The sequence below is a fragment of the Genypterus blacodes genome, unplaced genomic scaffold (assembly GCF_046128005.1).
Source record: "Genypterus blacodes isolate CSIRO-AG114 ecotype Tasmania unplaced genomic scaffold, CSIRO-AGI_Gbla_v1 ptg000032l_1, whole genome shotgun sequence".
In the NCBI taxonomy this organism is placed as follows: Eukaryota; Metazoa; Chordata; class Actinopteri; order Ophidiiformes; family Ophidiidae; genus Genypterus; species Genypterus blacodes.
In genome coordinates this window covers 6,930,795-6,944,584 of record NW_027466845.1, presented here as the reverse complement: position 1 = coordinate 6,944,584, position 13,790 = coordinate 6,930,795, and the positions used below count along the sequence as shown (strand labels likewise).

At 42.9% G+C, this 13,790-nt stretch overlaps 1 protein-coding gene across 2 annotated transcripts in view; it reads left to right on the top strand.

Moving 5' to 3' along the window:
• The window catches only part of dync2h1 (dynein cytoplasmic 2 heavy chain 1), a 74,384-nt gene that overhangs the window by 50,906 nt on the left and 9,688 nt on the right, over positions 1-13,790 (top strand). For both annotated transcript variants that reach the window (XM_076146061.1, XM_076146059.1), the window contains exons 81-88: positions 1,145-1,305; positions 1,860-1,985; positions 5,624-5,734; positions 6,586-6,655; positions 7,247-7,332; positions 8,576-8,651; positions 9,073-9,305; positions 9,517-9,621. In XM_076146061.1, the coding sequence (XP_076002176.1) occupies positions 1,145-1,305; positions 1,860-1,985; positions 5,624-5,734; positions 6,586-6,655; positions 7,247-7,332; positions 8,576-8,651; positions 9,073-9,305; positions 9,517-9,621 (968 nt within the window). The remainder of the gene's footprint in view (positions 1-1,144; positions 1,306-1,859; positions 1,986-5,623; positions 5,735-6,585; positions 6,656-7,246; positions 7,333-8,575; positions 8,652-9,072; positions 9,306-9,516; positions 9,622-13,790) is intronic.

Below are 13,790 nucleotides of genomic sequence, written 5' to 3'. Positions count from 1 at the left end.
TGTGTGTATTTTTGTACCTGCATGTTCTCTAAATGCTCATTTTTTTTAATACTCAGACATCACAAGCCATGTGGCCGGATGATCGTTTTTCTTAGTGTTGCCATGGTGATGCAGCATCATGGTCACTCTGAGAAGTTCTCTCCACAGACCGTGTGTGTGTTTGTGTGTGTGTGTGTGTGTGTGTGTGTGTGTGTGTGTGTGTGTGTGTGTGTGTGTGTGTGTGTGTGTGTGTGTGTGTGTGTGTGTGTGTGTGTGTGTGTGTGTGTGTGTGTGTGTGTGTGGTACTTTGGTGCAGCAGATTGAATTTGGCAGCAGGCACAAAATACTGCCCGGACTGTGGAAGTCTAGAGGGCAAACGACTACTGTATATACTTGTGTGTGTGTGTGTGTTTGCACATACGCAGCTGCATCTGAAATATCTGCACAGTGGAATTTCCAACTAATACTCAGACTCTATGCTCATACTGCTGCTTTTGTGTCATTTCTGATGTGTTATTTAATATAATACAACAGGATTACAGCATCACACACGGAAGCACATGGACACACACACACACACAAACACACACACACACACACACACACACACACACACACACACACGGCGACACTCACATAGAGCTCAGCTCCTCAGCTCCGGGAGGCTGGCAAGATATTCTTCCGCAATGTGCAGTGAATAACTGCTGCATACCTCACACTCAGTATGCACGGTGCATCACCATCCTAATGTCTCAGTCTCTGTGTCTTCCTCTTGTGCCCTCTCTCTCCTTCGTCGTCTCTGCCTTCCGCCTGCCTTTACCCCTTAATTTCTTACCCTTTCTCTTTGACTCTGACACCCACCCCTGCCTTCCCCTCCTGTCCCACTCACCCCCTGTCCTCCATCCCCACTTGATCTGTCTATCCCCCCTTGAATTTGCCCCTAATGTTTCTATGCTGACAAACTGCCACCTCCCCTCTGTCTTCTGTCTCTCTTCTTAACCACATTTGTCCACCCTTCTCTCTCTGTACTCCCTCAGTACCAGTATACGCCGTTTTACTCAGAGCAGCACATCCGATTTAAATATAGTTTAAGAACACTCTCTGCAAATCTGTCTCATAGCCATCCGTCTCATCTCCTCTCCCTGTTCCTCCCCCTCATCTGCAGGAATGAAAGAGCTCTCCCCTCCTCCCCTCAACCTGCGGCGGCTCTATGGTGAGACATTGGAGTGGGAGCCCGTGTTGATCATCATCTCTCCAGGGGCAGACCCCTCCCAGGAGCTTACAGAGCTGGCTGCGGAGACTGTGGGCAGAGACAACTACCATGAGGTAGAGAAAACAAGACGAGGGATAGTGGGACAAATGATAACAAATCAGCAAGGGGAAGGGGAGAATATGTCATTTTCTTCAGTGGGTTTGTCTGGTTTCACTTATTCTATACGCCTCTTACAAAACTGCCAGTCAAAAGTTTTTGAGGTGCAGTGTCAACCAGTGATTTCAACTTTTGACTTAAAAAAAAAAAATAGTGCTGTTTTATTTTATTCTAACTGAGACAAACTTTCAGACAAAATGCATAAAAGAGGCATTAAGAGACTCTGCATACATTACTGCTTTACATTACAGCAAATCTTGTGAATTTTCTGAATATAATCATGTCAAGTCTATCTAACTGACAGCTACTCAGAAAAGCACCGTCTTGAAATTTTTGTTTAAACCAGGGGTCCAGAATTTAGAATAATGCAGTTGGAATCTGACTTTGCAGGTGTTTCCATCTCTGAATCACATTTACTCTCTCATGACTTCAGAAATCACCACGTAAGAATCTAATTCAGCATCCCACTGCTTCTGCTTCTCACCCTTACTTTCTCCATCTGCCTGTCTAGATCTCCATGGGTCAAGGACAGGCCGATCTAGCCTTAGCTACGCTCAGAGAATGTTCCAGAAACGGAGACTGGCTGTGCCTGAAGAACCTTCACCTTGTCACCGCGTGGCTTCCCCTCCTGGAAAAGGTACAGTAGGTCCTCTGTGAAACCATTGAGATGCCAGCTCAGTGTGTTGCTTTCTTTGTGTTCATTCTGTCAAATCCGGATTCAAAGTGCAATAGCTGGTAATGTAGCAGGTGAATAAGCCAAATGGATTCCATGCAGTGCCTTGCTTTGTATGCTTTTTTTTTTTGTAATTGCTCTCCTGCCATAGTCCAATGACTTCAAATCAAGCTCCGTTCACCAACACCATGAGAATTCCTCCCATGGAGCTCTTAACTTCCCAGTTCCCAGAGTCTAATAGCCCATCTGCACAGCATTTGTCATACGCACATCCTTTCAACTTGCGTGCAACATGATACAAATTCCCTTCCATGTTAATCAGTGCCGCTGTCGCCACCAGATGTGTTGTCGCCATAAACGTCTCAATCACGCGCGGCTTTTGTTTTCGCATCATCTCTTTTATCGCATTGCTCTAATGTTCAGATGCCTGCTGGATGGCCTCTGATATCCATTCCATAATGTTCAATGTGTAATCTACCAATTTAATTATCCTGTGAAGTTAGGATATTATAACTCTGCTCTTCAGGTCTATGTTTGATTTTGACTCTTTAGATTTTCTTCTGTAGTTCAGTTTGGTGCAGAGCCTTGAGTGCTGTGCGTTATATGTTACACACACTGTGTATTAGGTATACAAGAACGTTTATCTTATCTTGTGTCTGATTGTGTTTGTCACCATTTCAGTCTCTTTCTATGTTTTATTTACACAGGTGTGTGTGTGTGTGTATTTGTGCTGTTGTCACTTTCTCTCTCATTATCTGTGCGTTTTTTTAATGTTTGTGAGTTCATGCACTTGTGTCCAATTTTTGGGGGTGTTTATTGTTGTGTGTGTGTGTATTTCCTGCTGCTCTGTTTAGAAGTGCGTCACGGTAGCAGGTCATATCTCACTGGGAGGCACAGGTGTTGGCAGTGATTGGCCTCTGTGGGTAATTGTGTTTGTACGTATGCGTGCCCTGGGGTTTGCCTGAGATCTGTCCTGTCCTGTCCAGGGTTGTCCTTGTACTCTGTGTGACTCTGTGTGTGTGTGTGTGTGCCCCCCATTCAAATGAACAATAGCAGCCTGGCCCCCAAAAAAAGAAGAAGACCTGTAGGTATGTGTGTGTTGTTACAGAGAACCAGTGAAAAGATGAAATACAAGCCAGGAAATCCTGTTTGATGGCTTTTCAAATGCCACAACGCACTTTCAGAGAGTTTCTTCCGTGTCTCATGATAGTATAAGGTAAATAGTGGAAAACACACAGGAGGTGACCTTTAGCATTTGGAGGTGCTTCTCCACCCTATCACTTACACCCCACACATCATGTAAGGTTCCCATAGAAATGTGTGGAGAGACAGGAAGAGACGGACAGACTCTAAGGATGTCTAACCCAAAATGTGCGCTGGAACACATTTGATTGGCTGAGATGTGAGTGCATTGCTTGATGATGCTGCGGTGTGCTGCAGCAAAAGTAAAGCCAAGAGCAACTCTCATGTACCGGAGGCCTATTCTGGCTCCCCCGCTGCTCCAAACACACCAGTTTCATTGAGATGAACCAGGAAGCTGCATTTGTTGTGCTATTGTCACTCTGAACACTGAGCCTGAAACTATAGATTATAACAGATCTCCTCTCCTCCTCTTCTCTCCTTTGCCGTTCTGTCGTCTGCATCTGTTGTCTTTTCATTTCCTCTCCTTTTCCTCTCGTTCCTCTTGTTCATGTTGTCTTCTTTATTGTCCTGATTGATCTCTTTCTAGATTTACTAAGTGTAAGTATAATTTAAGTTTCCTGTTCAAACTCTTTCTCTCTCTCACTCTCACTCTCACTCTCTCTGTCTCTCTCTCTCGCTCTAGCTCTCGCTCTCGCTCTCTCTCTGTCTTTCTCTATGTGTCTCTCGATCTCTCTCTCTCTATCCGTCTTTCTCTCTCTTTTCTCTCTCTCTCTCTCTCTCTCTCTCTCTCTCTCTCTCTCTCTTCTCTCCCCTTCTCTCTCTGTCTCTCATTATCCTCACACTTTGCCCAGCAACTGATGAGGTTGGGGTCTCGGCAGTCGAGCTTGAAATGAAAAACTGATGCAATGAGGGGGAGGCGTGAGGTGGGGAGCGTAGAAAAGAAAGAATGGAGAAACAGTGGAGAGCAGTAGGGAGAATCTGAGCAGTCAGGTGGAAACGCTTCCAAGAGACGACAAATAGAGCTTTCCCCTTACTTTACTTTATTTTACTGCCTCTCTCTCTCTCCCTGTCTGCATCTCCTCATTCTTGTATCCAAATGTACTTCTTTAGGTTTCCTGCTTCTTCTTTTTTTTGCCACTTTGCCTATGCTATCCCTCACACATGCCTCAGGAATGAAACGAGTCCGCCTCGGTTCCCTGTTCCGTTCTGTGGGACCCACAGCGCTGCATATTTTCCCTCTCCTCCTGCTCTACCCACACCTGATTTGCCAAATTAGTTGTATTCACTTGTATTCAACAGCTGGTGCCTCCCACGTCTTGATTGGCACACACACTGGATATAGCTCATCAGGTGTGGGTAGTGCAGAAGGAGACGCAGCTCCAGGGGTCTCAAGGGAGAGAAAGGGAGAGAAAGGGAGAGAGAGAGAGAGAGAGGGTTTATAATTGTTGGCAATTTTAGTTGGCAGAGCCGGTGACTTCTCATTCCTGTCCACTCACATTCTTCTATTTTCTCTGTTTTCTTCTCACTACCCGACTCCTCTATCTATCTACCAGACCTTCCTGTGTGTTTCACGGTCTGCGGCCTCATCAATACAGTGATCATAAATCAATGGGGTTGAATGGAAGTTGATTCAAGAGCAACGTATACGTATATAAGCAATATAAACTTTATACACTTTGTTTGTCCAGGCAGCTGATACTGATGAGCTGACTCACAAACCACAAATCCCACTGACACAAGTCACAAATTACCTTCAATCAAGACATAAGGAGCTTTTTATAATCTGACAGGCTTGTCCTTCACTCATAATGCCCCTGCAAGATGATTATCCTTCCCCTAGCTGCTGCACATGGTCATTACTGGCTGTGTTTATTGATTTGTTTACCCTCCGCCACCTCTGCTTCTCCTGTTTCCATTTCAACTTTTAAATGAAGACATATTGGTGTTTCATCTCATCCACCCCAAATTTAGTAATAAATGTGGTTCATAATTGATTCATGTGTACTGAGCTACGTACTCTCATGCGTTTGTTCTGACAAAGATGAACAAAATTGGATCTCTCTGTCTCTTTCTGTCTTTTTTTCTTGTTTCTTCTGTCTGCCTTTCTTAATATCGTACTGTATGGTGTGATGGGACTGTAGTGGACGCTTGACTTGTACACACACACACACACACACACACACACACACACACACACTCAGAGGCCAATCACTGCCAACAGTTTTATGGGTGGGTAGACATTTGTTGCTTCAGACAATTAATGATAAGTGTTTTTTCTGTTTGTTTGTCAACTTATGTAATGCAGTCATAAAATAAATATAATCCAACACCACCACCATCATTATCATCATTCATCTTTATTTAATCATGGGGGGCCATTGAGGAAGAATTCTTATGTAAAACTGTATCATATAAACAAGCTAACAATAATCTGTGTGTGTGTTGTCCTTCCTCCTCAGGAGCTGAATGTGCTGCAGCCCAAAGCGGGCTTCCGTCTGTGGCTGACTGCAGAGGTTCACCCCAGGTTCCCCCCCATATTACTGCAGTCCAGCCTCAAGATTACATACGAGGTACACACACACTCACACACACACACACACACACACCTACACACACACACACACACACACACACACACACACACAGCGCACACACAGCGCACACACAGCACACGAACACGCTTTCAATTGAACCATACAGGCTTTATTAAGCCTTGTCCATTTCTGATCTATTGGTCATTGTAACCCATTTTGCTTCAGTTACACCACTTTTCAAAACACTGCATTGTGTTGTGTTAAAACACAAGCTAATTACTGAAGCAAAGACATGCAAGGTAGTGAATTGCAGAGCAGCAGCAGTAACAGATCAATAGCAGGCAGCAGTTTGTGTTAATGATACTTACAACGACAGTTTGTTTCAGGAAGCACAATAATGTTGCCTCAAAAATGTTGCATTGCAGCTTTTGTATCTTTCTGTGACATTTTGCAGGTGCACCGTGCCTCTAAACTGCTTCTGTAGGTTGTTTAGTTGCTGGTGTGTGTGTTTGTGTGTGTGTGCGTGTGTGTGTGTGTGTGTGTGTGTGTGTGTGTGTGTGTGTGTGAAATATCCCCTGCCGACCTGCGTTTCCTCTTTGTACGGGCACTTGTTGTAATGTCTGTAATGTAGTACCTCACTTGCAGGTCTGCTGACTCTTACACACACAAATCTCCTCAAATGATCCAAATCATAACAGCACATTTGGGCCTCCACAAGCCAAAAAGGGCACATGGCACAATGCTTTTCACCTGTGTTTACTGGAAACCTGTAGCAGCCCAGATCAAGTTCAAGCCCACCACTTGCTGCTCACCACCCACTTACTCTCAAATTCAGAACAGCTGATATCTTCAGCCCATCTGATCACCTTTTCTATTTTTATCTACAGGCTCCTCCAGGGTTGAAGAAGAACCTGCTCAGAACCTATGAGTCTTGGTCTCCAGAGCAGATTAGTAAAGGTTGACCTTTTCTCTTCTCTTCTCTTCTCTTCTCTTCTCTTCTCTTCTCTTCTCTTCTCTTCTCTTCTCTTCTCTTCTCTTCTCTTCTCTTCTCTTCTCTTCTCTTCTCTTCTCTTCTCTTCTCTTCTCTTCTCTTCTCTTCTCTTCTCTTCTCTTCTTCTTCTCTTCTCTTCTCTTCCCTCATGAGTTCAGGTTTCTGCTTACTGTACATTTTCTCTCACTGTGATTTGAAGCAATGCTCAAAAATGTATAAGATGCAGTGCATCAATGCATGGACATGATCTATACTGGCTGTGGGCCTTGGGGACAGTGATAATCCAGTAAGCCAACAGATTTTCTTTAGAAATGTACAACTAAAAACCACAAAAGCCTTCATTCCAAAGCTTGTAATTATTCAGAAGACAACATCTTTAGTGTATATCCATTGTTGTCCGAAGTAGAAAACATGTACCGGGAAAAACTATATGACAGATGAGCCCATAGGCTCATATGTATACAGGAACCTGAAGCCTTATAGAACACAGAGAATCAGATAATGATCGATTGTTTGTGGTTATTTTAGTTGTGAACCCAATGTGTGTGTCTGTACAGGAGGCGTCCTGGTCAGAGCCCAGTCTCTGTTCTGTCTGGCCTGGTTCCATGCTGTCTGTCAGGAAAGACGCAACTACATACCACAGGTAAAACACAACAATACAGACTTCAGCACCCCAGAGTCACACACCAAACCTCCTGGAGTTTCTTTGCAGCAAAACAAACTCATTACTAATTTTTTACTGTTATTGGATTTGAGCCGTTTTTCATGTGCTGCTTTCAAATAAACATTCTAATGACGGCATAATGAATTCATTAGTTCATCAATATGCACTCAGTTTTCCACTTTTCACCGGATCACCTAATCACCTTTTTCTTTCTTTCTTTCTTTCTGTTTAGTTCATTTATTGCACTGGACTGCAGCCTCACTAGGAAGCTAATATGGGAAAGAATGATTCAAGTGCACTGCTACATTATTTGATTTGGTAATTGATTACTTGGCTGGACCTTTAATGGGACATCTTTGTTGGTCAAGGACAGCCTTGTAAGGTTTACATCATTACTTTAATATAAGTGTAAAACCACAATATCTCGATTGGATTTTCTTTTGAAAGCAAACTAAGATGGGGGTCGGAAAACAAGCAGGTGGACGGACACACACTCATCTGTAGTGCGGTATTTCATAAACAATACAAATCAATAGTCACAGGCCGGGAGTCACACTTGTAATGTCACGCGTGCATGCACACACACAAACACACACGCACACACACGAGGTTGGTCAGCATAGAACATAACAAAAATCTCTTTGAACCCTCTCCTCTAGCTGTGTGTGTGTGTGTGTGTATTCTGAGGCTATAAACCTTTATTCTTTATTCTATACCTTCCCATTGCCTCAAGGGTCATTTGTAAACTCAATAGGCGCGCATATACACACAACATAAAACAGCCCTCATATGGAAGAGGGTTTCAGGCGTTCTCCTCTCCTGATATTATTCAGTTTGTACACCAAAGGATCTACAATGTCAGGTCCAATAGAGCAGAACAAAGACCTGTGTTTGTTCTGTCTAATACTGTTGGATTGAATGTACTACATCTAAGGTGCACAGCAATTTTAGAAAATGGATTGCGATGTATCTGTCATAGAACACTTTATATAACGGCTCTAAATAAACATAAATTATGCTTAGAGTTGTTTTTGTTTAGAGGAAAGGGGAATTTGCTCGTTATGAAACAGTTGTCCACTCTTCGGTTACTGGCAATACCCCAGGAGTTAAAAGAGTCAGATATTTGATGGACTATACCACCGTCGCTCCAATCCTCACACACCAGCCGTACATATTTATGCTCTGCCTTGAACTTCCTTCTCCTTATCTCTGCTTTATCCAGGGCTGGACCAAGTTCTACGAGTTTTCCCTGTCAGACCTCCGCGCCGGCTTTGAGATCATCGACAGGCTTTTTGAAGGTAAGTAAAGCTGCTAGCTCACAAGCTTGTAGGAAGCTCTGATCTATGGTCCTGCTCACACACACACATGATAACAAGAAGAGGAGTCTGTCTGCCCTTTAAGCAACTTCTTACTTTAAATAGACTATTCCTGACATTTCCAGATATATTGCATATACTTTATATGTGTTCATCTGCCCTTTTGATGTGTTTGTCTGTCCTTCTCTTCTCCATTTGCATGTATAGTATATGCACATTTGTATTTTTATCTTGTCCTTCCAACAGTCTGCACCTCTATTTACATGTATATAGGTGTGTGTGGATGTATTGTGCATGCCTGTGCTTATGCCTGTGTGTGTGTGTGTGTGTGTGTGTGTGTGTGTGTGTGTGTGTGTGTGTGTGTGTGTGTTTGTGTTTGTGTTTGTGTCTTGGATTCTCCAAGGTGGGAAACATTTCCAGTGGGAGTTTGTCCACGGCCTGTTGGAGAGCGCCATCTACGGCGGGCGCATCGACAACCCCTCTGACCTCCGCATCTTGCGCTCCTACCTGGAGCAGTTCTTCTCTTCGCGCCTCCTCTCCTCCTCCCCCACCTTCTCGGCTGGACAGAGGAAGAGTCGAGGAGGGACGCGTGCCTTTCCGGCTCAGATCACCCTTCCTAACTCCTGCTCCATATTGGTAAGACGACAGGATGATGCAATGGTGTAAATGTATGTAAATGTCCCCCATGGTTTTTCTTTAGTTACATAAGGATGCTTGTCTGTATGCCACAAGCATTCACTGCGTGTATACATTGTTTTTCTTTATCTCAGTTTCTGCTTGTCCTGTAAATGCATCTATATGCCTGATAGGATATGGCAAATATGCGTGTGTGTGTGTGTCTTCCCAGGACTACCGCAGTGTAATAGAGAATCTCCCCGAAGATGACAGGCCAGCCTTCTTTGGTCTGCCAGCCAACATAGAGAGATCCTCCCAGAGAATCATCAGCTCCCAGGTGCTGTTTGCACACACACACACACACACACACACACACACACACACACACACACACACACACACACACACACACACACACACACACACACACACACACACACAGCATGTTTGTATGTCTCTAAAAGCCAAATGCAACTGTGTACACTCTGTGAACACACACACATTCTCTCTCGCTCGCTCTCTTTCTAACTCTTTACTGATTCTGCAGTTACAGCACTTAAAGACATCTGAAAAAGTAGAGTCATGCTTTCCCTCAGAGCTCAGAGACTTGATGATGACCTTTCTCTTATATTTTACAGCAGTTAAGATAAATGCTATTGATTGTGCTTCTATTTCTTATCATATTACATTTGAGACACTTTTACCTTGATATAAAGAGCAAAAGAGCAAATATGGATGTACTCGCTCTGTTGGCTTAAATGTCTTACACAAGCCATCAAAACAAATATTACTATGTTACTGCAGAAAGCTCAGTGCTTAATGAATGAGGTTAATGTGTCACACTGTTTAGCCCTTATGATGTATAATCTAAAACCAACACTGATGAACATTCAACTATTTAATATGTGCTTCATGCAGCGACACACAACAATGGATCTGTTATACAAATTACCACTAGCAGCACGTTCACACGCATTAATCAGCTATGGTAAACTACAAAAATATAGTTTTAACTCCAGAAAGACACTTCCTAACACAATGACTCTTAAAATTAGAAAGAGTTGCAGGATGAATCTCCCTGGATGTTTTCAGAAGTGTTGTTACTTTTCCTTAGTATCTTAGATTCCTTAAATCTTATGTTAGATGATTAGATTAGATTAAGAAGATTAATGTCTGAAACTCATTCTGCATGATGGCTGTTCCCATAGAATTAGAATTGAAAGACCTGTGTGTAGTTCTTGTGTAGTTGTGTGTCCTGTGGTGATCCACACTGTCATTGATTGTTGGTGGCTCTATGAGGAACAAAATCAATTTTACGTCATGTGATTATTTTTACCTATTGTGCTCACTCACAATGGGAATGGAGAGGCTGTCCAACACACCAAAGCACCGTAGATGAAGTGTGCAGCTGCAGCAAAGGAAAACAGAAATGCTAGATCAGCGCTTTTTTACTCGTACTAATGTTAAATGACTTGAATCAAGACAAAACTGATAATAATAACCTTCCTGTGTATGCTATATAATTCCTGATGAGTGCGTTTTTTGTATACTGATATTTATGTCTGTGTGTGTCTTGTGTAAATGGTGAGGGGTTGTGTTATTGTTGGTTAATGTTGTGGAAAATGTGACAATGTGCTGACGGATGGGCTTGCAGCTTCTCAATAGGGTTACACACGCTTGCATCTACATATACAACCAGAAGTATACACCTGAAAGTCTACAGATGTGGAAACACAACAAACAACCTGCTGTCAAAATAGATACACACACACACAAACACAAACACACTTTTGGTAAAGGTTGGCTAAACAATTGTCCTGTCCTTCATACGTTGTTATCATCTTGATAAACAGAAGGTCACAGATGTAACCTTTGCCTGGCACGACCTGGACTGCGACTAGGACAGTGACATTTTGCACCGTCACTGTCACTTTCTTCAAAATTACAACTACTATTTACGCTGAAAATCAGTCAGCAACTACATTTGATGCGTGGAATGATTGTCCAGGCAGTGAGTTGAGAATGACACCACACTGAAATGGCAACAACAGCTTTAAGATGCCGTTTCCACTTGGAGCGAGCTGAATCTGAATGTACGGTTTGCAGGCCTTGGCACAGGAAAATGTTTTTAAAAGGGAAGGTAAAGTGAAATTCAATGAAGGGAGTATATATTTTACAACACTGTGACTATTGTAAGTGTGGTAGAAAATGAAAAGGAGGCATTTGGGGGTAAACTGTAAATCTAAAAGCATTTCCACATTTCCACTAAATGTTCCATTCTTGGCCGTGGACATTGGCTACTTGCTTTACTGCTTGATTTATTGTTTTGCTGAAACTTCATCATCTGCTTTATCAGAAAACAGAGATAAAACTTTTCTCCGTCTTTGTGTCCGGACATTGTATTTGTCAAATTCTGTGACAATTGACCAAAATCTGTAGGGGTAGATTGATGAATTTCGGACATTTTTGACTGACAGGGTTGTCAGAAGTGACTTAGACTGATGTATTAGTAATTGTTTGATTTAGTATTCATTTACTATTTTTGATTGGACATTTCTGTATGATCTATTTGGTGCTACGCCATAATCAATATATTCTATAGCTCTCTTATTCCCTGGAACCTGAGAATTCTGGTATATCACCATGAGATTAAGGACTAGAAAGTAAATCTAGTCAGTGAAGGATCAAAAAATAGAAATGTGTGTGTGTGCATGTCTTCTTTGGTTACCTCTTCATTTAGCCTTTTCCCAGTTTGCTGTGTGTGTGAAGTCAATGTTTACAGTGTGCAGCTGCAGGTAGCTAATGTTTCATACTCACAAGCACATAAATATAATTGCGAATTTCTGAATGTGTGTGTTCATGTATATATTTGTGCGCATGTTAATTTGCACGTGTGTTGCTTGTCATCGGAAATTCTGATGTAACTCCCTGTAACACACAGTAGAGTTCCCAGACTTATGCATACATAATATATATGCTTTGATTGACGTGACTTCATGTTTCTGTGTGTGTGTGCATATAGTTGATGTGTGTGCATTCTAGTGACAGAATGATTGCACCAAAAGAGCAGAACGTAGCTCGAACTAAGACGGGATGAAGAGTTGCGTAATGCAACATCATCGGTCTGTCCAGGGAGGGGGAGAGAGAGACTGAGTTACAGACAGAGAAAAGAGAGACATGATGGACGGAGGGACATCATGGGCTGATAGAAGTGATGACATTCTGAGCCTCAGTTTGTATACCATGCATGCGTTTTGTGTGTATGTGTCATTCTATGTGTGTTCACCAGCACCAAACAGTAGAATCATATCTGCTCGTGTAAGAAGCCCCCATGTGGGTGTTAAACGTATTTAAGTCTATGCAGGTAGATCACTGGAACCGTTCACCTATTTTAATTCACACAACTCCCGCAAGGCCGCTGGCTGTGTGTGTGTGAGTGCGCCTGAGTGTCTCTCTGATGTCTTCATCTCCACTTCTATCTCCACCTATCTCTCCTCCATGTCATTGTCTCCCTCCCAGTTGTCATTTATCACTCTCCCTTTCCTCCTCTCTCGCTCTCTTTTTTGCCGAATGTGGGTCTGCCCTCTTTTCTCCCTAAAGACCGCTGTCACTGCCTGTGGGCTGGGTACTTAACCACACACACACACACACACACACACACACACACACACACACACACACACACACACACAGTGGCCAACCCAAGGGACTGGTTTTAGTAAATGGGCCTGCTGGCTGCTGTTTCAAAATAAATGTGAACCAAGTCATTTTGAAGGGGACCAAATGTCTGCTGGTCCTCCACACATGCAGGTTTCTCTGTGTTTGTGTTTTGCTGTTGTTACCTGGGGATGTATTGGCTGACAACATTCATAACAGGGTAAATCTCAATATATTTAAATCTAAATATATCTCAAATATTTCACGTCTCCGTCCTCCCCTGCCTTGATTTTTTCTGCTGTCATAGAAAGTTTGAGATTACGTATCAGGTTTTTGCTTTCCGCATCTGTCTGTCTCTCTCTCTCTCTCTCTCTCTCTCTCTCTCTCTCTCTCTCTCTCTCTCTCTCTCTCTCTCTCTCTCTCTCTCTCTCTCTCTCTCTCTCTCTCTGTCTGTCTCTCTCTCTCTGTCTCTCACAAACACACACATACGAGCACACACTCTTCCTCCTGAGCAGAGCAGATAAAGAAGGTGTTAGTAAAGAGTTCTGCTGGACCAAATGAAAGCCATTTATCAGGCGCTCTGCCTTCCCCAGAACGCTCACGCACACACACACATACACACACACTTGCAGAAATACACAAACAGACACACACTTAGTCTAGATAAAAGCACTATCCAGGAGTGTGAGCCTGGAGCTAAGCATGCTTGATTGGGTGTGTAAGGAGCTGTTAGGAGTTGTGTTTGGGGCTTGGCCTTTTCAGATGGAATATTGCAGGTCCAGAAAGTGTTGACACAGTGCAGTCACCACAAATATTCATGATGTCGTATTATGTTATTTGTATTTGATT